This window comes from Ictidomys tridecemlineatus, chromosome 10 (assembly GCF_052094955.1).
Source record: "Ictidomys tridecemlineatus isolate mIctTri1 chromosome 10, mIctTri1.hap1, whole genome shotgun sequence".
Lineage (NCBI taxonomy): Eukaryota > Metazoa > Chordata > Mammalia > Rodentia > Sciuridae > Ictidomys > Ictidomys tridecemlineatus.
In genome coordinates, this window is record NC_135486.1 from 12353407 (window position 1) to 12381120 (window position 27714).

The 27714-nt window shown below is 39.1% G+C and overlaps 2 protein-coding genes and 1 non-coding gene across 9 annotated transcripts; 1 reads left to right on the forward strand and 2 right to left on the reverse strand.

The window, feature by feature from the left end:
- Positions 1–27410, reverse strand: LOC101976508 (torsin-1A-interacting protein 2). 4 transcript variants are annotated; one of them, XM_078022400.1, is made up of 5 exons: positions 27300–27410; positions 7772–7948; positions 5026–5508; positions 4631–4735; positions 1–4047 (listed from the first exon to the last, which is right to left on the reverse strand). In XM_078022400.1, exons 2-5 carry the CDS (start codon positions 7869–7871, stop codon positions 3284–3286), a joined length of 1452 nt encoding a protein of 483 aa, XP_077878526.1. In that variant the 5' UTR covers positions 7872–7948; positions 27300–27410; the 3' UTR covers positions 1–3283. The 4 variants fall into 4 exon arrangements, with proteins under 4 accessions (XP_077878526.1, XP_021578291.2, XP_021578290.2 ...); XM_021722616.3 differs by lacking the exon at positions 27300–27410 and adding an exon at positions 23245–23371 and having other exon boundaries at positions 7838–7948; XM_021722615.3 differs by lacking the exon at positions 27300–27410 and adding an exon at positions 23245–23371.
- On the reverse strand, positions 13580–27439 carry LOC106144612 (torsin-1A-interacting protein 2). Of its 4 annotated transcripts, none has more exons than XM_078022403.1 (3): positions 27300–27437; positions 17359–17514; positions 13580–16189 (listed from the first exon to the last, which is right to left on the reverse strand). In XM_078022403.1, the coding sequence occupies exon 3, from the start codon at positions 15582–15584 to the stop codon at positions 15189–15191; it is 396 nt and encodes a 131-aa protein (XP_077878529.1). In that variant the 5' UTR covers positions 15585–16189; positions 17359–17514; positions 27300–27437; the 3' UTR covers positions 13580–15188. The 4 variants fall into 4 exon arrangements, with proteins under 4 accessions (XP_077878529.1, XP_013211625.1, XP_077878530.1 ...); XM_013356171.4 differs by lacking the exon at positions 27300–27437 and adding an exon at positions 23245–23371; XM_078022404.1 differs by lacking the exon at positions 17359–17514 and having other exon boundaries at positions 27300–27439.
- Trnaa-agc (transfer RNA alanine (anticodon AGC)) lies at positions 16271–16342 on the forward strand. Its single transcript has one exon. It is a non-coding gene; the product is annotated as a tRNA-Ala (tRNA).
- Positions 27440–27714: the final 275 nt, after the last annotated feature.

The window sequence follows — 27714 nt, forward strand, 5'->3', positions numbered from 1 at the left end:
TGAGAAAAAAATTAAGATTTATTTTTTATAAGAACCAGAAAACTGATTTGAATAAGGCACACTCAATGTCTACAGGAAATAAATACAAAAGTAATCATGGTTATATAAGGAAAAGGGAAATGTCAAGTCTGGCATTAATGATTCTCAATGCCCATTAATTTTTTAAATACACAAAAGCAAAATTCAATGGTATTTAAAAATCTGGGCCAGAGATTAGCAAACAACTGGTGAAGAGCATTTTGCTGAATTTTCTCACTTTTATAAGCTGTCTTTGTTATATTCTAACATCAGTGCTCAATATGCTTCCTGTTTTAACAAACAGAAGTACAGATCAAACGAGAGCTAGATCAAAGCCTCCTTGGCAGCTAGCACTGTTCAGTTGGGCCATTGGCCCAGGGGTTGGTGGGCCAAGGACACACCAAGCTTCACCAACCAAGCATGGAGGCTTCCAAATGAAACATGCTACAATTACTTTATTCATCGATTTGAAAAGTAGAAAAAAGAAACAAATAGCACTACTACCTTTAGCAGTATGAACCCCTTGGAACTTGCCTTTCAATCTCTGAAATTAACTAGAAAAACTAAATTTCATCCTAAGGAGGGGAAAAAACCAAGTCCAATGACACTTGCTCCTACAAGAAGTGTTTTACATTAATACATAATGTCATGGAAGTTATTCTGTGACAATAATCAATGATGTTCAGGTGTCATGTGTGGTATCATGTGCCCACAAATAATTTTTCAGAGTCAAACAAGCAAATTGCCACAACAATAAAAGGTGAACAACTAAATACACAAAGTCTGAAAAATGAAAAATGTAAAAAATAATGGAATAGAAACTAATAGAGTACAATATATAATAGATTTTAATTATTTGCATATTTTAAAAATATAGTTTTATACTGTAAAATCAATCATTTTATTCATGAGATTATCTGTTTTTTCTAAAAATGATTTTTGAAATAATGGACAGAAAACTGACAAATCTCAGTCAATTGCACTTAAGCATACTTTTCCTTCTATGTATAACAAAAGCTAAATAGTAAACAAGGAATTGAGCAACTTTTAGCAATTCTCCTAAATTATACTGAGCAAATGATGAAAATCCATATTCAACCGAGTGAAGAAACAGTTCCCTCTGTTTCAAGTGTGATGTGAATCACTGACAGAAACTAGGTCTGTACTTCAAACTGGTTCCTCTATAGATCTGAGGTAGCACACACAGGTCAGCAGGCCAACATAACAATTCTACAAGGCACCAATGGTTGTGTATGATGTAATACTAGCATCGAAGATCTAAAAATACTGGAAAAATTCAACTTATGGCATATAGAGTTTTCTTCTATTTCCTGATTTTATATTGGACTGACCCTGATATTACATTCACTATGGTTTAACTTTGTGTTCAGGTCTTTTCTCAAATCTATTGAGGATTCCTTCAAGTCAGTCCTCCTTTGGGGATGTCCCTGCACTCAACTGAGCACACTTAAAGCCTTGCTCAAAATACATTTTTTTCCTCTGGCAGATATTCAAATAAACTTTTCCCCATGTCTTTGTAATCTTTTTGGTATCAATACAGATCCTTACATCTTTTTAGTGTTTCCTAAAATCCTTCCATTCTTCAATCACAAGAATTCTTAACTACATACACATGTGTATGCTTTCACAGTCAAAGAGAAGCCAAAGTCTAGTTAAAACATTCCAGGGCTGTGGTGATAGTCCATGTAATGGAATAGACCTTTTGTTAGGTCTACATTCTACTAGTGTTCTGCTTTCAAGAGCTCAAATGCTGATCAACAACTTCTGTCTCCATACACATTGTTCTCAGTTTGTCTCACAATCACAGATCATCATTCAGCAATTGATATTGGTCATTAAAACCTCTGAGACTCTACCATTTCTGCCTCTCCTCACCAAGTATAACATCTCTTGCATTTCTATTTTGCAGTTTTGGGGATCAAACCCAAAGCCTCACACATGCTAGGCAAGCACTCTACCACCAAGCTACACTCCTAGCCCACATTTTCTCTGATTTTTACCCTAATGGTGCTTCTAACTGTCTAAAAATGAGCTGCAGTATACAATGCTCCATCACAGCACAGCCAAGAAACTTTGGTGAAGTTATGCCAATGTGCCCATATAAAGACTACCATTAACTTGGTTACTAAAATCTGTTTTTCTGAAAATGGTACTCAGACTTTCATCCTAAACAATGACAAAATTCCATTTAGGGAGACAGAAATGATTAACAGAATGAACAAAAGCATCAGAAACATGTTAGTAAATTCTAGCTTATACATTCTAATCCTCATTTGTAGGTCTTTCTCTTTCATAAATAGTACAAGTATACAATAAACCTATTTTTCATCTTCTGCCTGCTCACAAGTTTTAATCTTTATTTTTTTCTACTTATTTCCTATATTCTAAGGTGTTTTTTCACTTATTGATTTTCAAACTTCATTATCAGTGAAACTGTTCCAATGAAATCATACAGAGATCCCCAACATATAAAACTGTCAAAAGCAGAACTGCTCTGATAAGAGCGTAGGGATCCTGGTAGACACAGTGTTAAGAATCACTGCTCTAAATCATTAGGGAAAGCTGACGTAAAGACACAGCCAATTGGAATGTCTTCACTTCCAATGATTACAAGCAATTTCCCATTGATTCCAATATTTAAGAACATTTTTGAACATAGCTTGCTTGACCTCAGCTCATTAACGGAACAAAGGTGTAGTGCTTTACATAAAGTGAGTATTTAAGGATCTGGTGGTTTGAATTCTTATTTCCTTTTTTCCATACTAGTCAAAAGTACAAACTAGTATAAAATATCATCCCTCAACTTGGTTATTAAAGCAAGTTTTTAAAATATTTAACATGACTGAAAAGTTTCTAAAAATGATCACTGCTTCAAACTCTGATTCAGTCCAAGTCTAAAAAGCCTCTTTCGTCTCCCTCAAGAAAACAAATGTCACTCTATAGTTACTCTGAGAATAATATCTTTCTGTGCAATGATTCTGTTATATTTTGGGATTTTAAAAATCCCTCAGATTTCTATATCATGCTATATCTCAAACCTGATTTACTTGAAAAGGTCAATTTTAGCTTTGTCAAAGCTTAGATTAGAAAAAATTTACAGAAAGTAAAAAAGTGAAAGCTGTTTTCTAAACTAGGCTCGTTGGTGTTTTTTCAGGCTGTTCCCTCCCTCTCTCCACCTCCCTCCCCCTCTCTCCACAGAAGGGCAGTCTGTAGCTCTTCTGCAAACCCGTTACCAGCTCCCTGCTTAGCTTGACAGAAGGCAGCCCTGTTCCTCTATGTTCCTCACGGGCTGGACGGGCAGCACCAGGTGTGAAATGCGGCTCCACAGCCCGCTCAGTTTGTCAGAGTCCATGTGGTTGAAGGAGCTGGGAGTGTTAGAGTTGGTAAATTTGGCCCAGAGTAAATCCCTCACTTTTTCTTCGGTTTCCCTTGGGCCTACAGTGGCCTCTAATGTTTCTTCCTCCAGTAGCACGGTCAGGACCAGGGCCACATCTTTAAAGGCCGCGTTCTCATGATCACAATACTTGTAGAAGATCAAGGTGGAGCCTGCAGGGAGGGATTCAAAGTGGTGGACCACGGCAGCCTTCTGGCCGTTCTCAAATCCAGAGCTCAGCTCCAAGTCAACCCACAGCTTGACCGTGTCGCTGTCGTTCATGGCTCTGTCCGCCCCATCAATCATAATGGCAGAGACTTTCTGGGAAGAGGTATAGGCATCAGCAACATGGTGGCTCAGGCACTTAAGGGTTTCTCTTCCCTCTCGAGCTGCTGTGAATATGATGGTGGCTGGCTCGGTGGGGTTCGAAGAATTCAGGTGCTTCTGGAGAAACTTACGTCCTCGCTGCCACAGGAAGGGACTCTGGCCCGGGAATTTGTCCTTCAATTGGCTGAACTGAGCCAAGAAGGCCTCTAACGCTGGATTTGGAGGCACTTGCTGGACTGGGGAGGAATAGTAGCTACTAACTGAACTTAACACAAAAGCCACGATAACCAGGCAGCCAAGAAAGAAGCCTGTCAAAGAAGGAGAAAACGAGAGAGAGCAGAGTCAGATGCAAAGCCTGTGATGACTGAAATGAGGCAGAGTGCTCAGCTCTCACAGGGAGGAGTAGGTTCCTTCCGTCTGACTCTTCTAAACTTAACAATTAAAGTCTACCAGAAATACCTTTTATCTCTTATTTTTTAAGATATGGCATTTTTGTTAATAGGTAAAAGTAGATTATATTTATATTTTGTTGTCACTAATGTTTTTAGAAATGAGCGATTAGTATTTTCTTCCACTTTCTCAAAATGCTTACCACCTACAGCAAACAAGTTAGTACTCTGACTGGAAGGCGGGTTTAGTTTCTTGTTTATGAAAAGTGGGGATTTCCATTTTGTTTAAGCTCAGCAAAACATCAGCCAGTACCCCTAAGGGGGAAAAAATCCTCAAACTTTGTTTTATTTTACTATGACTTGCTATGACTTGCTATCAAACATTCTTTAGAAAGATATTAACATGATATTAAAACCATTTAACTGTGCTGGTTTTCTAGATATGTTCACTGAGGATTTATGAATGCGTTCAACACTACAATAAAACCAGGTTTGTTCTCACCATAGTTCCAAAAATTCTTTTTAGTAATCTTTCTTATGGTGGTATCCTGTGCAATCTCTTCCTTTTCTTCCAATATTTGTGTTTCTGGCTCATGACTTTCAGCCTCTGGAGGGAAGGGGAGGAACAATATTATTTTTAGACAGTACACTAATAAGAGTGTGTATGCCTTTATGACCTTTCACCTGACACTGAATTTCTAAACTTTGAAAAACTTTCTTTTATCCCACCAAGATTATAGATTAGCTCATTCCACTCTGTCAGGTTCTTTCCCACACATCAACTGCATTTTTAAAACAATGTTTTCTTTTCTACTCACAGTGAACCTGCATAATCCTGAAACTGTCCTTGGTAACAGGGCAACACCAAACAGGGTAGGGTTAAGTGGGTCCCCTCACCTGGGGCAGGTCTTCGCCTCCTCAGTGAATCCTGGCCCTCCGGGCCTGCGCTGGAATGACCAGGACTCGGGGCTTCTGGAAAGTCTTCAGCAGGTGGCTCCTCAGCAGCACTTCCCAGGCCTGCTGGCGCTCTTCCTACCTCCTGGCTTGGAGAGCAGCTGGGATCTGGATCCTGGGGATTTTCACCCAGCCCTTCTGAAGGGAAGTGGTGCCCTTGAGCGCTAGCCTCAGAACTGGGGCTGTTCTCATGCTCTGTTTTATCCTCTGGATGGCTCCCAATATTTGTTTCATCTGGACTTTCTGATTTATCATCTGTATCTGCACTTTCTAGACCGTTTGCCTCTACCTCTTGGTGGTCTTCGTTAAGACCAGAGGCAGGGTGAGGGGTCTGAGCTGCTGCTTCTTCAATGGCACTTGCTGTCACTGTGGTCTCCTGTGCCTGAGAATTTATTGATGGATCATTTTCCAAAACCTTCTGAGAGTCTAGTGAGATAAAAATTTAATTTTTATTGGAAAAAAACTTTCCCCATATTTTTTGTATTTTAACAAGGTCCCTGATTGATATTTATATAGATTTTCCTAGTTAGAAAGTACCCTTCCTAAAGAGTATTTGTCTCTGACCCCACTAATGGTGATTAAAACAAACTCATTATCATGTTAATAAATCTAACAGCTAATACTAATGTAAAACAATTTTGAATGACAAAACTAATGTTTGAGTATATTAAATATCTCCTCTAATGAAAGGCAGTGATTATCACTGGCAGTTCAAACCATCATGCAAAAGGCTGATGGGGGATTTTATAATGGATGAATCAAACTGACAACTGCTGAACCCACTGACCAACCTTCCCATCATTAACCTCCCACTACAGGCAATGGAGAGTGCACCATCCCCCGTGGGGCATTCTTGCTAAACTGGACTTATGTTTGATTAAGCTTCTAGAGCTAATTACTAGTTTATAAGGATGTCATCAGCAACAATAAAGATAAATGGCCAGAAAAGGGGAAAAAAGGAGGGGTAATCTCTCTTAAAAAAAACCAAACACAATGTGCAGGCCAAAATGTTTAGGTCTAGTTTTGAATAAACCAATCGTTAAAGAAACCACCTATGAAACAATCAGAAAAATCTGACTGCCAGATATTTGATGATATTAAGAAATTATCTTTTTAGGTGTGATAAAGGTATTGGGGGGCTGGGGTTGTAGCTCAGTGGCAGAGTGCTTGCCTAGCATGTATGAGGCACTGGATTCAATTCTCAGCACCATATATAAATAAATAAAATACAAGTCCATCAATAAATAAAAAAATATTTAGAACAACAAAAGTTATTGGATTATGTTTTTGTGGTGGGGGGTACTGGGGATCGAACTCGGGAACCACATCTGAACCACATCCCCAGCCCTATTTTGTATTTTATTGTATTTTACTTACTGAGTTGCTTAGTGCCTCGCATTTGCTGAGGCTGACTTTGAACTCGTGATCCTCCTGCCCCCGCCTCCCAAACTGCTGGGATTACAGGCGTGCATCACAGCGTCTGGCCTGGGTTGTATTTTTAAAGAAAAGAATCCTTATCTTTTAGAGGGGCAAATTTTAGTACAGATGTCTAGAATTTCTCAGTCAGATGCTGAGGGAAGCAGGGACGAGGGAGCACAGACTTGAGAGTGTTAGCTCCGTGCTCAGGGCAGACCAAGCCGTTTACAGGGAGGCTCACTTCAGCCCTCTGCTTTTATCTATGTTAGACATAATCTATGATAAAGCTCAGGAAAAAAGCAGCCGAGGAAACATATCAGTAAAATGCAGTTGTGGCCCAACTAGAACGAAAACAAACTCAACTGTGGAAAAAAAAATTATGAGACAACTTGGAAAATTTGAATACAAACAGGCTATGTAATGATATTAAGGAACAATAACTTCATCTTTCAGATGTGATGATGACATTTTAGTTATATTTTTTTAAAAAAATCCATCTTTAAGAGATATAAACCTAAACATTTACAAATGAAGTCATATTTATCTTGGCTTTTAAATAATCCAGGGCAGGTAAGACCAGCGCTGTGCTGGTCAAAGGTGGAGCTGGACGCTGAGGATGCTGGGGGGTGGGGGTGGATTCATACTGTTCTACTTTTATACCTTGAAAAAACTTCCTTAATAAAAGATTTAAAATAAACATGTCCTCTTTCTTCTGAAAAGTCTATTTCATATTTTGGCTATTTTATATCTCATTTCTGTAAGTAGGAAGAAGACCCTAAGTCTCATCCTTACCTATAATTGAATGGTGCCCTCTAAATATAGCATATTACAGGTTTTTGATTTTATAACTCTGAAGATCTGCTTACCATCTTTTTAAAAGATGTATGCATTTGGCCAATATTGTAAGTCCCTACTATCGAAGTGCCTAAAATATTTCTCTTCCTCATATTATAGTGAGGGTCTGCTATGTGTTAAAATTCAGTAAATAGGAACAAAAGAGAATAATCATAACAAATGAATCCACTGAGTTAGCCTTTTTACTTTAAAACTTCAGGGTCTTCTTTTTTTAATATATATTTTTTAGTTGTAGGTGGACACAAAACCTTTATTTTATTTCTATGTGCCTCACACATGCCAGGCAAGTAAGTGCTCTACCACTGAGCCCCAGATCCAGCCCCAGCCCCAGAACTTCAGGTTTTAATCATCAGATTTTCTCTGGGCACAGCCCTAGTCTCCTACAGCATAAGCTCAGTGCCATCCCAACTAGTCTTACCCTCTGGAGGATCCCTAAGTCCACTGTCGGTCATTTTGTGTTCTATCTCTTCAGAGTTTAGGATACTTTTTTTAGTGTCTGGGTTTTCTTGTGAAGACATCTTGTTTTCTTCTCATCCCAAGTCCCAACAGACTTATGCTTCCCGCAGACCCAGGAGACAAGGCATATATACCATGACTACAATAAAATGAAAAACATTAAATGACTTTTCAGACATGAAAAGGCAAAAATGCCAGTTTCAGCTGTATTTTTTACACCTCTTTGGTCTACACAGTATTTCCTCTCTGAAATGTTCCTTGTGAAGAAAAGGCGCTTCTGGCTTTCATGAGCATTACCCTCCAAATCCACAGAAAGAGGCCCCTGACTATTAACCGGGCACAGACGTCACGGTCTCCCAATACATCCCAGGGCTATGGAAAGGGTATGAACAGTCATACCAAGGGAGCAGAGCCTGAAAGACCACAGCTCTGAACCTGAAATGCTAACGACTCCCAAGAGCAGGTCTGTGGCCACTGCAGACTTCCATATGGCTTGGACGACCCTTCACTGTGCAAAAGCTCACCTGTCAGATGCTCCCACTTTTTAACATGTAGGAATACATGGTGCCACCCAAATTCAATGACTGCCTATGGTCCCAGGGAGCACGCATCTGGAATTTCATCACCACCCTCCTAGAGCTTCTTCCCAGCACTCTTTTGTAAAATACAAAGATGAACCCTTCCTACAATGCCTTCCTATGTCATGTTCAGAAAATACAGGTAAAATATTATGAGCTTTATACAAAAAGACCAAAATCAGAGGCAGTTTGTAAGAAATAAAAACTTAGATCATTTTAAAATTGTCTTATTGTCAAAAACAAATTGGTTGGGCTGTGGTTGGGGCTCAGTGGAGAGCTTGCCTAGCACATGTGAAGCACTGGGTTTGATTCTTAGCACCACAAAAAAAAGATTTTAAAAATAAAAAAATAAGAAAAAACAAATTGGTCAGTAAGTTACTTAACCTTCATTACCTGTTTAAAAAAAATGAGACAAAGCATTGTTGTATAAATGCAAAAACACATGTGAAAGAGCTTTGTACAGTTACATTTTTTGATAGCTAGTTGGTTAGCCTCTCAAACGGGCTTTCTTTTGTTTTTCTCACAATACCGTTGTAAAATTTAGTTTCACAAACTAAAATCTTTAAAATTTTGTATTCCAAATGCCTAATACAGTGCCCAGTGTATAGTAAGAATTTATTTTTAAATTTTTTTTATTTTTAAAATGAGAAAAAAATGAATGAATATATGAATCAACAGTGGTGTGGTGTATAAACTGGAAGGGAGGAATGAGGGACAGGCCCTTCTTTCCACTGATGTGAACACTTATGAACATGTCAGATTTGTAGGCTTACTAATCACCCCATTCTTCTTTAAGATCCTGGAATTGCTTTGCATTTAATTTAATTGTGCTATCCCCTGTTATAAGCAGAGTTTTCCTCCTCTCTGAGTTCATTGAAGAAAATAAAAAGTACCCAATCTTTTTCAATTTTGTTTAAAGAAAATTTTCTTCCTGCCAGCCCAAACCAAGAATATTTAGAGTAAAAAGTTTTCTATGTACCGGTGGAAAAAAATTTTAGAAAGTAAAGATGCTATTCACAATGAGCATAAGGTACCTAAAAACAGAAACTAAAAGGTACACAGTAAGAAATCTAACGACAGATGTGGGAGAACTTCAGGGAGAGATAAATTAAATAGAAAAATAAGTTGTGCATAGACAGTAACAATGCAAACCATTGGTGCCAATTTTCTCCAAATGGAATCTATAAATTCAACACAATGTGAAACACAATCTCAAGAAAGCTTTCTGATTGTGGTTGGTTTCTAACAGAATAGACAAACTGATCCTAAAGTTTGAAAATGGCTAGTGGCAGAGGATCGAGAAGAATTAAGAAAATCCTAAAGAAGGGGCAATCTTTAATGACACATTTAACAGAAACAATGAGGTCCTGGGCCAAGAACAGACCACTGGAACATGCAGAATAGTCAAAAAAAAAATACGTGGTCATATGTGTGTGAGTCTGTGTAAAGGAAGTTGGCTAAGTGACACAAAAAAATAGATTAATGAATAAATAGTTGAGGCACAACTGACAAGTCAAATGGGGAAAAAATTAGATTTTGACCTCACACAAAAATCAATTTCAGATTAAAGACCTAAATGTAAAAAGCAAAACTGTGAAACTTTCAGAAGATGTCAATATCTTTCTAACTTCAGCGGTTTCTTAAACAAAATATAAAATACACAAACCATAAGAAGAATTTGACAAATGTGATCACATGATAAAAGTTTAATTACTAGACAAGAAAAAATACGAAAATTAAAAGGTAAGTTGCTGACTAGAAAAATATCTGCAGCATATATGACTAGTCAAGTATTAACACCCAGAATACACAAAAACTCCCAAGTCAATAAAAGACAAATATGTTATGAAAAAGTGGGCAAAAGAGATGGACAAGCAGTTCAACGAAGAGGAAACCTAGAAGTCTAACAATTATGTAAAAAGAAGCCAAGCAAATGCTGCCTGTGAGGAAATCAGGACGGGCAGAGCAGCAGGACCTACCCTCCCTCACTCCATCCTACAAACCTCTGGCGCTGCCACAGGGGCCAGAGAAAAGGGCAGAAGATGGAGACCTGGGAGAGGACTGGGGGGAGGGGGCCAGGTGTGAGAAACACGTTTAAGTTTTTAAAGAGGACGAGCACAAGGAAATTAAAAGTTTAGCAGCAGTAGAGCAAAAGAAATTAGTTGTTCCAGCCAGGATGGTTTAAATGAGTGCAACTGTGACAAGGGCACAGCAGTGAGGATCCAGTAAGTTTATGTATTTCTAAATTTTTAACCACTCTTAGTAAATTATGTAACTTTAGGATCTCAGGATGAAAACCGATATCTTGACCCTCAAGCAATTTCTAATCCTGCTGAGGAAACAAACAACAAATAAAGCATGCACAATTGTAATAGCTAACATTTATTGAGCACCCTCTTTGTGCCAGGCAGCAAAGCACATTACTGACCCTTTAATCTTCACAACAATCTCATATAGTTGGGACAATTAATATTCCTCCTACTGTTTGGATGAGGAAACCGAGAAGATTAAGAACCTTACCCAAGAACACATGACCATTAAGAGCAGAGTCAGAATTTTCGAACAAAAAGAGCCTGGCTGTAGCACACAAAGTTTCGACTAAGACAGTTTGAAAATCTCAAACTGGTAAACAAAGCACCCAGGTCCTACAATATTAGATCTAAGTGTGAATGTGACCCTAGCATATGTGACCTGGCTGAATCTAGACATCTCTCTCAACTTTGCTCTACTTATTTGTTGTTGAAAAGCTCAGATGACATAGTAAATCATGTGGCAATGACATATACCATAATTAAGATTATCCATGAGCCTGAAAAATGTGACAAGGATCTGTCTGCCCTGGGTCATCCATTCCTTCAGGCCTCTTCACCTTTATACAGAAGACCATTTGACTTGTGACTACAGGCTCAACTTCAGACCTCAGAACAATCCTGTTTTTCTTGGGAGATTAAATTTTTGATAATTCAGAGCAAGTTCTAACAGGCTTTAATCCTTGTTCTAAAACTAAGACTCTACTTTATCCCATAGTTGTCATTTCTGCCTTGATGTCTTGACCTTCTCCTCGACCTTACTATGTGAAGTATGGTCAGATTACGTTATTACACTCGAACCCCACAATGGTATGCAGTAGGCATTATAACACTGCCTGTTTCACAGATGGTGAAACCACACATCATGGTTAACATGCCCAACATCATTTGATTGCATCAGAATTAGAACACAAACCCAGCTGGCAGCAAAGTCATTATTTTTCCTCCTTACAAAGCAGGTTTTAAGCCATGTCCTTAAAATTCCACGGAGTCTCAAGGGTTGCCAGTGGAGACCTAGGAGATGAAGTGGGTATGAGAAGCCACGACATGCAGACTGTCACATACTTTTCGGATGCCACAGACTTGCTTTTTTACCTGTCTGCTTGGCTAGGCCTCCTGCTATAACTTATTGTCTTATTTCAATCACACGCATTGCCTCAGAAGCCACCGCTCTGGTGGGTGTATATTTTCCCCAGTCTGCCCCAGTATGTTTCCACTCTCAAATCTGCCATTAAATAACTGGAAACAGGTATAATGGTCATTTTCAAAATGCTACCATTATGTCTAAGTAATACTATCAACTCCCACACAATGCAAATAGAGACTTATAAGGCTCACAATTGAAAATATCAGACCCCAGAGCAGGTTATTAGAATTAATTTTAGCAACCTATTTGTTTTAATGTCATTATTCATATCAACTACAAGGTATTCTAGAATAGTCTACAATATTTTAAGCCTTGTGAATTCATTCCAAAAACACCTAAGCTGAAGCAAAAAAAGGCTTTCTAAATTTTCTCCTTTGCTCAATTTTATGAGCTTTTCTACATCAAGTCGATTTGAGAGTGAACCCTAATAGGTGTGATAATGCCATCATGTTTGAAGGCAAAGTACCCTTGTTAATATTAAAATGAAGGTTTTTTTAAAATTCCCCTCTCTTGTCCACATACTTATAATGCAGTATACAACTGTTCATGAGGATGCCTGGGGAAGTCTTAATTAAAAAGAAAAATATGGCTGTTAAGACCTAAAATATCAACAGTGGCCTTCAGTCTGACATGAAACCTTTTTATATTCCATGTATAAAGTATGATAAATACAGGTTGAAGATCCCTTCTCCAAAATCCAGAGCATTTCAGACTTCAGGCTTTTGGAATATTTGCATAGACTTTATGGACTGAGTATTTCTTTTTTTTTTTTTTTGTACTGGGGATTAAACCCAGGGGTGCTTTACCACCAAGCCACATCCCCAGCCTTTTTTCTTTTTGAGACAGCGTCTAAGTTGCTTAGGGCCTTGCTAAATTGCTGAGGCTACCCTTAAACTTTTGGATCATCCTGCCTAAGCTTCCCAAACTGCTGAGATTATGTGCCACCATGCCTGGCCTGGTCAAGTATCCTTAATCCCAAAATTCAAAATGCTCCAGCCAAAAATTTTTGAGCACTGACAAGATAACTCAAAAATGTATGAGATTTTGGAATATTTCAGATCTCCGAATTAGGGACACCAAACTACATCATTACCTTTTAGTGTAAAAACTACTCACACAGCTCCCATCCTTTTAAACCAATAAGTAAATACCTTGGATGTGCTGCTGCAGAGTTTCTCCACTACTTAAAATTGGTTAAAACAAAAATACAGACCTTTTCTCCATTTTGCTGATATTGAAAATTTCACATATGTAGACTGTTTCCTTGCCGCAGTCCAGCTGGGCAAAATAACCGGGAGGTGACAAGCAACTTGAAGGTTAAAGTGGGAACTCAAGGTAGCGGGCACCTAAGGTAGCAGGCACTGCTTTACTGCGGAACAGCAGAGGTATATATGCCTAACTGATTACACAGAGCTTGACTCAATTAGCATCATCTAGATACAGCAGTCAGCCAATAAGGAATCCTTACCATTTTAATGGCTTGGTGGCGTTGCCTCACAAACCACTCCTCCTGGCAAACTGCCAGGTGCCATCTTGACTTGATTTGTGGTCCCCAACATTTCCTAGCATGTGGAAATGGAGCATAACCATTCTCTAATAATTGAAAAAATTCAGATGCAACAACATTATCATAGTGCTATCCTCAAAAGCCCTGTCTCTTTTTTAGGAAGAGCTTTATAGTAGTGAAGGGAGTTTTGAATCACAGGTTAATGATAAACTAAGTGGTCTTCACTCCGTTTAGCAGTCCACAGAGTTTATTCAGCAATGTAACTGGGGAGAACCATCATGATAGACATAAGGCAGAACACAGAAGTGGGTCTCTGGGATACATTCTTCACACAGACTAATAAATAACTTTAGGTTTCATAACATGCAGCAAGTATGATTTGTTGTGTGTCAACAGCCATTCATCCCCCACTTCTTCCTTCCTAAAAGAATCTTGATTGTATCAGTGGAGACCATGTGCCTCACTGGGGCAATACCAACCCCATTCCCCTTTGCCAGATTTCCCCAGGCTCCTTGGTTAACCTTCTAGTGAGATGTAAGAAGAAATCTGCTAGGAATCTGGTGGAAAGATTTTACTCCCAAACAAGACAGTCTTGAAGAGAGAAAGACTTTTGTTCCTTGCTTCCAGTGTCTGGTGGGATTAAAATGTCTGGGGCAACAACAAACCATATTACACTCATTGAGGAAATAAACCATGAGGACAGAAATCAAACACAGGATCCTAGAGGTAAGGACAGAAAGAATCTGGATCCTCAATAGCATTGCTGAGCTGCTGCACAAGCACTGGATTACCCAGCATCTTAATCTGAAAATTGTCCAGTGGCTTCTGAGATGTTTCCAACAGCTTTTCCCAAGTCGCCTAACTCCCAACTCTGGTTCTATGATTTTCATGAATAAGAGAAGGCCAGACATGGCCAGCAAGACTTTCTAAGAAAGATTCTTCCACTAGACTGTTCATAATTCATATAAAGTCAAGCTTGGTAATTCCTTTTGCCATAAACCTCACAATACAGGTACTTTTCCATTTCCAAGGGAGGACATTTTAAGTTTCAGTCACTACAAAGACAGGGTGGTCTTTGGTTATGTAGAGCCAAGTTAAAAATGTAAACAGGCAGCATTTTTACATATTTTTGTGTAAACTATGTAAGTGTTGCCTAATAGAATATAATTTTTCTGGCCATGACCAGTTATTAACATGAGGATGGGGCCAAACAGAGCAAGAGGAATAAATAGTTACATATGAACAAATTTTATGTACACACACACTCATACATCTCTATCACCGATAGATGTAGAAGAGGGACAATTTAGAACAATGTAGTTTCTTATTAAAATTTATTGGAAGAATCTAGAATTCAGCTACAGTGAGGATGCTTTCTCGCAAAAGTTACTATTAGAAATACAATTATGGGGCACATAGTATGGGGCCTCCCCTCCAGGAATACCTAGTTGGATATCAATAATTAGGCTGTACAACTTTTTAGGAGGGGCAAGCAAGCTAGTTTCAAAACATTATTTATATGCATTAGTCTGGTTCTAGATGAACCATCTGGTTAGAATACTAAAATATGCTAAATAAAATATGCTTAGGCCACAGAAGCAGACCCAATAATTTAAGCAGTTCCCCTAAGTAGTGCCTGGGTCAGATTCAGAAATGAGGCTGGGGATATAGCTTAGTGGTGTAGTGCTTGCCTAGCATGGGTGAGACCCCAGGTTTGATCCCCAGCACACCCAAAAAAAAAAAAAAAAGGAAAAAGAAAAAAGAATTATATTTCCATCTTCCTTGGGCTACTAGCACAAAACCCTCTACAGTCTCCATGATTTTTTCTATTATTGAAGTTATTTATTTTGGCCAAGTTTTTTGTTTAAGGTTTTATCTGTTCTGGTCAAGATTAACTGTAATGCAGGGTTAAAACCAGCTACTCTGGAGTCATGTATTCTTTTTCTAACCAGTGGAGGACCCAGAAGAAATGGATGGCAAGCTTTTTCAAAGGTCCACCTGGTAAGATTTTGGGGAGCCCACTCAAGTGGGAAAGACCAAGGAAGAACAAGGCTTCTATTAGCAGGATTATCAGGATAGCATTCTGGGCAATAATCAGCTCTGTTAATACGGTCTAAGAATACTTGGTAGCATTCATTTTCAACAAGTTCGGTTTGGTACAACCAATGGCCTAGTTCTAAACTAGGGAACCACTGCTGCCCACAATCAGGGCAATGTGAATTATCGGAGAACATCTGGACTTCAAAAGACAACACAAGAAGCAATGTAACAGCAAGAGGCAAATTGACAGAGAGACACCCAAAAAAGCAGTCCCGTTACAGGTTTGTTTAGCAATTTCTCAGTTCAACCAGCATTACTTGCAGAAGGTTCAATGTGGCTTGCACCTCAGTGCAATTCTTCAAGATTTCGTTGTCTGGTGTTCACTCAGTTGCAGCTCAATCTCTGACCTCAGGGACCGATGCAGACTATGATGTTATCAGTCACCTACTAGCAGTGCAGATCTCAGAACAACTCCTTCAAATCCCAGCTTCACAAGAAAAGAGAGGGCTCTAGTCTCAATTAGTTATTTTTTCTTGTGCGTTATCAGCCAGTGGTGGCGTCACACAGATACGAGGCTTACTCTGCGTAGTTGGTGCTGGCAACCTTGCAGTTGTAATACACGTACCCAAGTCTTCAGGCCTTGACACTTTACAGTGCTGCAGAGGAGGTAGAAAAACCTGGCAGATTCCTCTTAAGCGTGGATCTAATGAAGTCTGTCTTGGGAGGACCTTAATCTGGACCCAGTCACAGAAGTAGCTGATGCTGACTTGGATGGAGGGTCTGGGAATGCGTCACACACCTGTAAATGATAAAACTTCAGACGACTCATATGGGCTTTGCAGTTGCTCACAATATCATCAGAAACATGCATCTGAAGGGCTGGGGGTGTGGCTCAGTGGTAGAGCACTTGCCTAGCATGCAGGAGGCCCTGGGTTCAATCCCAGCACCACAAAAAGGAAAGAACATAAGAGACATGCATTTAGAACTTATTTGGATCAGTCAGGGTAGATGAGACTATAGTATGGGTTCAATCAAATTTATCTTCTGGGAGTCATGCTCATGTGAGCTCTAAGAAAGGTTTTGGATTATTTAGGATTTATATAAGAATGTTTTTAGGACTAGATTTCTTTTTTATACTCCTTTTGCACTTCTGGAATAATAAGGTCTGTATAATCATATTTAACCTGGTTAAACTTTAAGAGCTCTAGTATATCTCTTCTGTGAAAGGGATGCCGTATATGGTATTCCCTAAACATTAACGATGTGTGGGATGACATTAATGATGTAGGCTTTCCATCACAGACTTCAATCTGAACAGGAGAAAGCTTAAAAAATTATTAGGTAATATTCTTAATAGCTAACCATAGGAAACTGGATAAAACCCTTTTGAAGGCTGAAAAAGAAACCAGTGGGGCAGGTCTCATTGCCTACGCTTGTCTTCGCAGGTCAATGCACACTGTGTTTGTGAAAACAAGTATGTGAAGGCACAGCCCTGAACAAGAGACCTGATGTACCTTGGAAAATGCATCATCAACCAGTTGGAATGTGCAGATGCTATCATCACTCTGTGCTCCCTCATGCCACTGAATGTAACATGTAAACAGGGGGGGGAGTAGGGTACCTGAAACACCACAGCCATTAGGCAGAACCCCAGATTAACAAAATTACATCATATACTCTCCCTTTCTCCAGTGTTCTTTTTGTAAATTCTGAGACAACAAGGGACAACATGGAACACTAGGGAGGGTGTAAGTGGTAAAACTGTATAAAGAACTAGCCTGAAAAGCAGGACTTACAGCCTCAGTGTAGGCAACCATTTTCCTTACAAACTTGCAAGAAGAGTCATGATTCTGATTTTAAAATGGCAAGTTGAAAAGGCAACGAAGAGCCTCCTACAGTGATGTGAAATGGGGCCCGTGTTTCAATGGTACCCAGAGGTAGTGAAAGAGTCAATATAGATTTATTGACCTGTTTTTTGGTGAGATGACAATGAGTGGATGAGTCTACCGAGTCAGGCACTCAGGCAGAGTGGAAGAAAGGTAGGATCTCCGACTCAGGTGCGTTTTTGACTCAAGGACTTCCTTGGTAGTGACTGTACAGGGAATGATAGATTTCCCCGAGGCTCTGTTGACAGAAACAATCAAAATAAAATTTCAGGTGCTAGATTAAATATAGAGTGTATAGTCATAGAACAGACAGATGGGAAATAAAACCCTCATAATTGTGGAACTCATTAAACATAAATGATAAAAGCAAAGTTTCATGACTAAGTCAGATACAGAATTTGGAATTTTTAGAGTGAAATCAGGGAAATGCAATTAAAACCATAGCAAGATACTATTTTACATCTACCAGATTGGCAAAATTGACAAATCTGACAATGGAGGCCACATATCATTCGAGGTAAAAGCATCTCTCCCCCAGGAATCTCCATTTCCATCTATAGGAGTTAAGAGACAGACCTAGAGCTGGGTTACATCCAACTTCAAGAATCAAGCAATCACCAGAACTCCAAGTAATTCTGAATCAAAACGCTGGTGTTGCAGATGTCTCAGATGAGCTACACTTGCCCTGATCCCTCAAACCACAACAGACAAGAATCAAGGGGGACTAAAGATCTCCAAGTGCTCAGAATGCCACCCATTACCAGCCTCCTTGCTCACTTTTCAGTCTTAATACCACTAGGATAAGTTGAGAGAAGGGTCAAATGCTTCTGGCACAATTTCCAAACCCCTGCACCTCACCAACACTCATAGGGTTACTACCATTATTTGCTTGCAAGCGTCAGAACCAATCTCATACCTGCACCTCTGTTCATGTCAACCATCACATGAAGCCCCAGCCTTCCTGGCTGTCCTTCATCCCCTTAAGACTCTCACTGCCCATATGGCTCTGAGAGCAGAGAGAGAAAGCACCCACTCCCCTTTCTTGACTTGACCCCACAAAATATGTTAACATCTTGCTATATTACACGTTTTAGCTTTTTTGGCCACTAAAATATAAACTGCCTGAGAAGAGGGCTTTTAGTCCTTTTATTCACTGCTTGAAGTGTCCAACAAATATTTCTTAAAAGAAGTAAATGACAAGGAAGAGCAATTTGAACCCTTATACTCTAATGTTAGTGTGTAAGTGAGTAAAACCACTTCTGGATGAACTTAGCATTATCTAATAATGCTAAAGATGTGCACTACTCATAACTCAGCAATTCCACTCTTAGGCATATACCCTAGAGAAACCTGTGAATACACATTTAAAAACATGAATAAAAACACTGAGTAGCCCTATGTAACACCAAACTAACAGCCAAAATGCCCATGAAGAGTACGATAGGTAAATAAATCCAGGTATCGCCACACAATGGAATACTGTGTATACAGAGATAAAACTTTATTTAAGGATAAACATGCAGTAAAGCTAAGAAGAAAAGACAATAAGCATCAAACCCAGGGTACCCAGGGTAACTATTATCTTTAACTGGAGGATTAAAGGAGAGGACCTAGGAAGACATTCCTAGAATTTTAAAGATAACTAGATGGAAGAAAAAAAATGTTCAATATATCACAATTCCTAGTAACTTACAGCATTTCTATTCAATATTTTATAACTTAAGAAGAGCAACAATACTCTTTTAAGAGATCAATATGGATCTTTGCTTTTCTCCTGAAATTGTAACCACCATTTTTTCTACAGAAATGAGGTAAAAGAGGCCTACCTAATGCTGGTATGATAAAGAATGTTTATTTTGGCATTCCCCATGAAGGAATGCATTTGTGTGTAGGAACACTGCTATTTCATACAGTGTCTCTGCACCAATTAGAAAAACAAACCCTTCCTCCAGGCAATCTGCAGCCTCCAGCACCTCACCTGGCCAGGTATTCAACCACTCACAGTAACACACCATCAGCTACTCCTATTGTCAACAACAGCTAACAGCAGACCTGAGGAAAGCCACTTTCTCTTCTAAGTACTTTATGTGTATTAACAATTTAATCACCACGATAATCCACAGGAGGATTATTATCCCCATTTCATAGTTACTAAACAGTTAAGCAACTTGCCTGACGTCACATGCATAGCTTTAGAGAAACCAGATTTGACCATCCTGATTCAGAGTCTTTTTACTCTTAACCACTATGAGACACTCCCTTTCTAAAACAGTGACAGTTAATACTTTAGAAAGTCCTTTCACAAACTGTTCACAAATTTCCAGGACACGGTTTGGTAGTGTGTATATTAGGGTGGAGATGAGAGAAATCACCTCTCATGATTTTCCACCCCCATACACAAAAAGATAAACAGGATAGGTTTCAGGGCTTTCTGAATCCTCTGACATTGCATATAAAAAATTTTATATGCATTTTTTCCCAGAAAGATGGTACATGCTTTTGGACTCCCAAAGGAATCTAAAATGGTTCCTAATCGTTTCACTACCAAGGGCAACTTTTGTTCCCCCCATGTCATTTTGGAAAGACATTCGAACAATCTGCACTCTCATAGCCTCGTAGATTTGCCAATCAGAACTTCTAATAAAAAAACTAGTGTTATTAGCTTTAGTTAGAACTTTCAACATTTTAAACTAGAAAATACTATTCAAAATATCTATACTATAACATTGGAAATATTGAGATACCCTGAATTTGCTTCCTTCCTCAATTCTACTAACGCAAGTCAAAAGCAGTTGATTGGGGCTGTGGCTCAGTGGTAGAGTGCTCACCTAGCACGAGCGAGGCCCTGGGTTCAATCCTCAGCACCACATAAAAATAAGTAAAATAAAGTTGTGTCCAACTACATACAACTAAAAAATAAATAAATTAGCAGTTGATTTAAGGTAAAAGTATTACTATCATTGGGCTTTTAGAAATGCTGAAAATATCTTGAAAACTACCATTACCCTACTAACGATTAAACACAATTCTTTAAGGGGGGCTCACCATGGGCCAGACCCAATGCCAATTATTATAGATAAGAAAAAACAATCTTTCAAGACTTCTATGTCCAGGGAATCCAGAGTGGAATCAATGCTATAGGTGAAAGCTAAGGACTTTAGAGGGATATAAAAAAAGATAACCTAACATTTAGCAAGATCACAAAAGAAGCTGGAATGCCTCTATTTTCAAACAAACTAAATGACCAAACACAGTGGGTAAAAAACCAAAGCTTAAAGAGGTCCTGTACAGCACAAAAGAAACTACCAATCAGTTTTTTTGACTGTGAGAACTAAAGTAAATATAAGATTCTTCCTGAAATTGTATTAGGGGAAATTTAGGGGGGGCGGGGAATAGTACTTTAGCACCAAAATAGAAAATGCAGTTCTAGCTGGACATGGTGGCACACGCTTATAATCAATCCCAGCAACTCTGGAAGCTAAGGCAGGAGGACTGCCAAGTTTAAGTGCCTCTGGGCTCAATTATCACTATTAAAAAAAAAAAAAATGAAGTTTTGTTTAATTCATTGAAATTTATATCAGCTAACCACAGCAGCTTTATACATAATAAATAACATTCTTTATTATTTCTTTAACAAATTGCTAGTAAGCAAGCTCAAATTTGTCTTTGATAGACAAAAATTCGCTCATTCTTTTTAGTGGTCGAATATAATTAAATTTCAGACTAAGTCTGATTATTAATTATTAATTATTAGGGTGACAAATTTTTAATATATATATATTTTTTAGCTATAGTTGGACATAATATCTTTGTTTTACTTATTTATTTTTATATGGTGCTGAGATTCGAACCCAGTGCCTCTCATGTGCCAGCCGAGCACTCTACCCCTGAGCCCCAGCCCCTAGAGTGACAATTTTTCAGGGAATATATCCCTTAGACTTCAGCCTTGACCAAATTCCTCATATGATACACAAAATCAAAAGCACATTAAAAAAATAAAAGCTTTGATTCTTCTCAAATTTCCACTTAAAATATTCTTTTTCACAGCATAATCTAAGGCTAATCAACAGTCCTAAGTGTCTACTTTTTGTATGAAATAGTTTCTCTGGTAAGTTTTATACACAAAGTGAAATCTTAAGAGCTTCATATTTCATGAATTCTCAGTTTAGATGATTAGGCAATATGAAAATAAAAAAGCCCCTCTTTTGAATTCATATACTCTAAAATAATTCTTTGTTGAAAATATTTTATAAAAAGAAATAGTCCTGAAGACTTTATTTTGTGAAGAACTACCTTTTTTTTGAGCAACTACTTTTAGTTTGTCAAAGTCTTGAGATCACTGAGAGAAGGTATGTGGATGATAATATTTAGTGCTACTTAGCACAAACACTGTTGAGATAAGCTAATTTAAAAAATATGATCCTAGGATTGAGGACAGCTGCAGAATGTTCTTGTCTCACTGCAGGAACTGACAAACAAAACAGGTGTGTGTATGTGTTGTATAGTGGGGGTTGGGGGTATGTGCGCAAAGAGAACACATAGTTTAGAAGTTTACTGGCACATTCCACCTACTCTGCCCTACTAGATCAAAAGTCCATGGTTCTATCCACAGTTTCCATTTAAAATACCAACAGCAAATAGATTTCAACAGTCAGACCTGGTACAAGCTTAGTATTTTAATACTTGCAATAGCTATTTGTGTTTATAACAAATTTCTAGGTCTTGTCCACTTCTCTACACCAAATCCACTGTCATAATATCCCAGTACTATTTTTTCAGTTTTTCTACTCATTTTCCAGTATTTTCACTTGTTCCAGATTTTTAAAAGAGGGTTTAAGAGGGAGTTTAAAACAGGAACAAAAAAGAACTCCCATTACTTCCTTATGGAACTGTTTTTAACAGAGACTGAATGCCTGGAGCGGTTCAGATACTACACGTACTTTCTGAGTGCGATTTTTTTTTTCCTGCTTATCCTTCTTCCTCCCACTCCCAACCCTTTGATTCATATCTCTCTGGTTTAGCCTGACCTTGGAAAAGCAATAGCAATACACAAAAAATTCAAGAGTTTGCTAAGATTTCCAACAGTGGGTACCATAACTGACTCTCAATTTATTACTCACCTTCCCTAGTCACCTTTTATATCTACTTCAAGTGAATATATTTTTATTACACTTTTTAGTACGAACTAATTTTAAGACTTATGGGAAAATTGCAAGAATTTAGTTTAAAAATTAAAAAGTCCCTTTATATCCTTCATTTAGCAACTATATAATTAAAGTACAACTATTAAAACCAAGAAATTAACATTGGTGCAAGTCAATTAAAAGAATATAGTCCATGTTTCATTAACATTCTTTTTCTGTTTCAGGGACCCCCATTGCACTTAGTTGCTATTTCTCCTTAGTCTCCAATATGTGACAGTTCCTCCATTAGTTTTCATTTGTGACTTTTCCTCATCTTTGTGACTTTGACACTTTGGAAGAGTATGATGAGTTTGGAGAGTGTCCTTCTGTAGGTTTGTTTAACATTTATCATGATGAGAAAGACAAAAGAGGTGATGCATTTTTGGCAAGAACAACAAACACCACAGATGCAATGCTGCGTCTTTCTCGTCTTTCTCACTGTGTCCCACAGCCAGATTCATGACGCCCAGATGTTTTATGTGATGTAAACCTTGATTACTTGGTCTACAGTTTCTCAACTGCTGAGTTACTATTTTTCCTTTGTAATTAATAACTATCTTTGGCAAGAGACTAGAGACTATGTAAACAGCCTGATTCTCCACTAACTTTCACCCACTACCATATAGGTAGATATATCTGCAACATTTAGTATGGTGCTATTTGCCTACTGTGATTTTCTATTTCCTTCTTTCCTTCTGTTTATTAATTAAATTCCTCTGTAAGAGTTATCCCTTCTCCCTTCTTATTTGTCTATTCGGCTAGTATTAATATAGACTCATACTTACTTTGAGGGTTAAAATTCGACCACTATTGCCAGTCACAGTTGTACACGCCCGTTAATTCCAGCAACTCTGGGAAGCTGAGGCAGCAGGATCACAAGTTTGAGGCCAGCCTGGGCAACTTAGTAAGACCCTGTCTCAAAACAAAATAAAAAGGACTGGAGATATAGCTCAGTGGTAGAAAACCCCTGGGTTCAATCCCCAGTACCACAAAACAAATAAACAAACAAACAAACTCAATACTATCAATACTCATTTTGTTATTCTCTGTTTTAACTTGGCCATTAGACAATTCTCCAAGTTGCCTTGTGCCGCCACTGTGCGTGCATCTCAGGAAGCTAAGGCAGAAGGATAGCAAGTTCAAGGCAGCCTCAGCAACTTAGCAGGGCTCTAAGCAACTCAGCACAGACTGTCTCAAAAGAAAAAGGGCTGCGGGTATGGCTCAGTGGTATTGTGCCCTGGGTTCAATCCCTAATACCAAAAAAGAAGATTCTCTAACTTGACTTTTCTCTTTTCAATAAACACCCAAACTTTTGAGTACTTCCTTAACTTCAAGCATCATGACATGTTCCAGGTTCTCTGGTATTTTCTCTGTCCTGGCCCGGAAATCAACCTGGTTCCTTCAAAAATCAAGATCTAGGTGCTCAATGCTATTGGGGTGTCACTGTCAAGCCAACAACTGGAACAATAAACCCCACCCCTTTTTTTTCTTTTGAGAGGTCTCACCATGTTGCCTTGGCTGGCCTCATAACTCTCAATACTGCTGCCTCAGTGTCCATGTAGGTGAGATTACAGGCACACCACCATGCTTACCACTAATATTAATATTGTGTTTCCTTACTGTACTAAACTTATTAGCTGGGAATAATTAGTATCTCCTGGGAGTTTGTTAGAACTACAAATTCTTGGGCCCCACTCCAGATCCATTAGACCAGAATCTCCAAGGTCTCCTAAAAGAATTTGGTCTGCCAGATGATTCTGGTGCTCACTATAAACTATAAGGTTGAAGGAGCATCTTTCTTTATTATAAACCCTATGTTTATCTCTAAAGTTATAAAAAAGGAAAGTGTAGTCCTAATAACTTCCTTGCGTATAAATATTTTTATTGCCACAACTAATAAAACAGATGAGTGGCCTCATCTGTTAAGGCTCTAAACACTTCCCTATTCTTTATCATTTTCCTATAAGATGATGTTTACATCTGGTGGTCTAAGTAGTTATCATGTACAGATGCTGTTACTTTTATAGAAAGAAGCTGCAAGTCATCCTCCAGGATTAACTCCTGATTATTACATATATGATCTAGTAGCCATGTAACGAATCTACAAATATAGAAGCCAACACAGCACTTGCCACTAAAGCCAACTGCCTTGGCATTAATGACTGCTCCTGCTTCTGATCTGAATTCTCTCTCTTTGCCTTTGGTTTTCTTAACCACAAAATGGAATAACACTAGTTAGAAGACAGAGGCAGGGTGCGGATAAATGAGATGATATGTAACACCACTGTGGGGCATAAAAAAGTTCTTGAAAACGTTTTTTTTTTTTTTTAAACATACTGGGGAATGGGAAAAGTTCCTTTTTTACCAGTAGATCAGAAAAAAGGCAAACCCAGAGAGCTCTATTCATATAGTTACAATAAAACTTTCAGAGCCTCCTGATGCAGGAAGAGCACAAGTTTGAGGCCACAAGTTTGGGAAACTTATCAAGGCCTTGTCTCAAAGTAAAAAAGGCTGAGGATGTAGCTCAGTGGCTCTGGGTTCAATCCCCAGTTGGGAAAGCAACAACAAAATAAAAAGAACTTCTGAAGTTAACAAACCAATGTTTGTACATTTGCAGTCATGGACTACAGAAAAATACATAAAAGGTAAAACAATTTGATGTGTTAAGGTAAGTGGAATTATAGGTGAATGTTCTTCCTCTCTAGTTTGTTTACCAAAATCATGTTATAAAACTCCTTTAATACTAGTATGAAGGAAAGTAGCCCAATAAATAATAGCAATTTCCACTCATCTGGAGTCCTTATACTATCCCATTTAATACTCCAAATGACCCTATGAATCTCTACTAATAAGGAAATGGCTCAGCACTACAAGGTTATCTATGAGAGTCACATTGTCAAAGAACAGGATTCAGACCCAGCTATACTCCAAAGTCTATATGCATAACCAATATTGGGGACACCATTCCTTATTCCCAAACACTTGATTTTTCTGCCTGAAATTCATGATCAAGTATAATCACCATATTGAATCATCTCTTGTGAGCATGGCTTAAAAAGCGGTTCATAAAATACAAATATAGTCAGCTGGAAGAAAAAAAAGCCACCCAGCAATTCTTTATTCTTTACATTTTTGGTGTGTTGTAGAACCTCCAAGTTTATATGCTTTCACAGTTGGCTTAGTGCACAAACTCAAATAGATAAAGCAGATAAGGATTCTCTGAGCAAACTTCCTTTGGGAAATTCAAGTGGCACTTAAAGTGGACTTCTACGAATACAATTTAAAATGACTTCTCAGGTTAAAGATACAACGTATTACCAACATATCCAATAATCCTGCAATAAGTAGCTAAATTCTGATTTATTTTTCATTATAGACGCTCCTGTAGAATACAGAGTCCCCAGCTTGATGACCAGTTTTGCTACAGGGTTATCATGTTACCTTGGATGACTCATTTAAGCTCTGTTTTATCTGGTTTTCTTCTAACATAGAGATAAAAGCTTCCATAGCAAATTTTCATTTTTCAAACTATTCTAATCCAAAGGCTTCCAAATATAAATTTTTCTTCTTCAACCATGAAGTTCCTTTTTCCATTTTCACTGGCCATTTACAAACTAACCATGTGTTTTAAAAAATAGAACGGATAAACTTTGGTAGCTGTCAAGGCTTTAATTCTTTTTTAAAAAAATATTTATTTTGGGGGGCTGAGGATGTGGCTCAAGCGGTAACACGTTGGCCTGGCATGTGGGGGGGGGGTGCTGGGTTTGATCCTCAGCACCACATAAAAATAAAGGTGTCGTGTCCCCCGAAAACTAAAAAATAAATTGTAAAAAATTTATTTTTTAGTTGTAATTGGACACAATACCTTTATTTTATTTGTTTTTATATGGTGCTGAGGATGGAATCCAGGGCCTTGCACAAGCTAGGCCAACGCTTTTCCGCTGAGCCACAATCCCCAGCCCCAAGGCCTTAATTCTTAAAAAATAAAGAGGAAACAATCCCTCATATACATCCAAAATAAGTATTTTAAAACCTAAAGAGAGGTAAAACAAACAAAACCAGCCAGGCGCCAGGACACACGCCTGTAATCCCAGCAACTGGGGAGGCTGAGGCAGGAGGATCCTAAGTGTGAGGCCTGCCAGGCAAACTTAGCAAGGCCCTCAACAACTTAGTGAGACCCTGACTCAAAACAAAAAATAAAAAGGGCTGGGGATGTGGCTCAATGGTAAAGTGTCCCTGGGTTCAATTTCCAGTACCAAAAAACAGTATGTTTAATCAAGTAAGATCACTCATCTCCGGATCTCTCTAACAGTACAAAGTCTAACAAGTAAGCACTACTGATAAGTACGGAGACTTTGTTCAAAGAAGGAAAAGGAATGAACTTTTTCACAGGATATGAAATATAATTGAGAGTATATAAATACGCAAGCAAAACAGTAACCATGGGTCTTACTAAAACTTCAAACTTTTTAGCACCATTAAGGACGAAAAAAACACTATCTTTTAAGGACTAAGATGCGTGCCGGGGTCCTGCTGGGCGTGGAAGTAAAAGGAGTAACCTCCACCTACATCAGCAGATTTCCCGTTCAGGGTTCGAAACCAAAGGGAATTCAGCTCCTGGTCTTAAAATCCAAACCAACAATGCGGCGCGGCGCGCTGGACGATCCGGATTCCGCCGGCCCCCGCTCGCCCGCTCTCCCGCGGGCTGGGCCGGCCCCACACCCGTCCCGGGTCCGCGCGAGGGTGGGGGCGGGGCGGGCCGCGGCTGAAAGGCCTCTGAAAGGAGCAAACGCCGTTCAGCCCCGGCCTGCAAGGCCGCGTGCCCGTCCCGCCTGCTTACCAGGTCCAGCGGGGATCTGGGTGGGGAGCTGTCAGCGGCAGGGGAGACCGTCAAGTGTGCCTCCAGCTCCAGACGCCGAGAAGCACCCTGCGGCCGCCGCGGCAGAACGTCTTCTACCCCCGTCCACGTGACCGCCACCTCCGCCGGGAGGCGCGAGGAATGCTGGGACGGGTAGTTTCGGGGCCCCGCCTCCTGCGGGCCCCTCCCTCTGCTCCACGCCCCGGCCTCTCTGGGGCCTGGCTGCCAGCGAGAGCCGGAGTGGGCCTGAGTGACCAGTACTGGTTGCCCGGCTTCTCCTGCTCATCTGGAAGGAACACAGACACCTATGCCACATGCCTGGCCACTCCAACCCTTCAAATGACCTGAAATCCATAGATTAGGAAAACCTATGGGGCCCAACAGAGTGAGAAGCGGT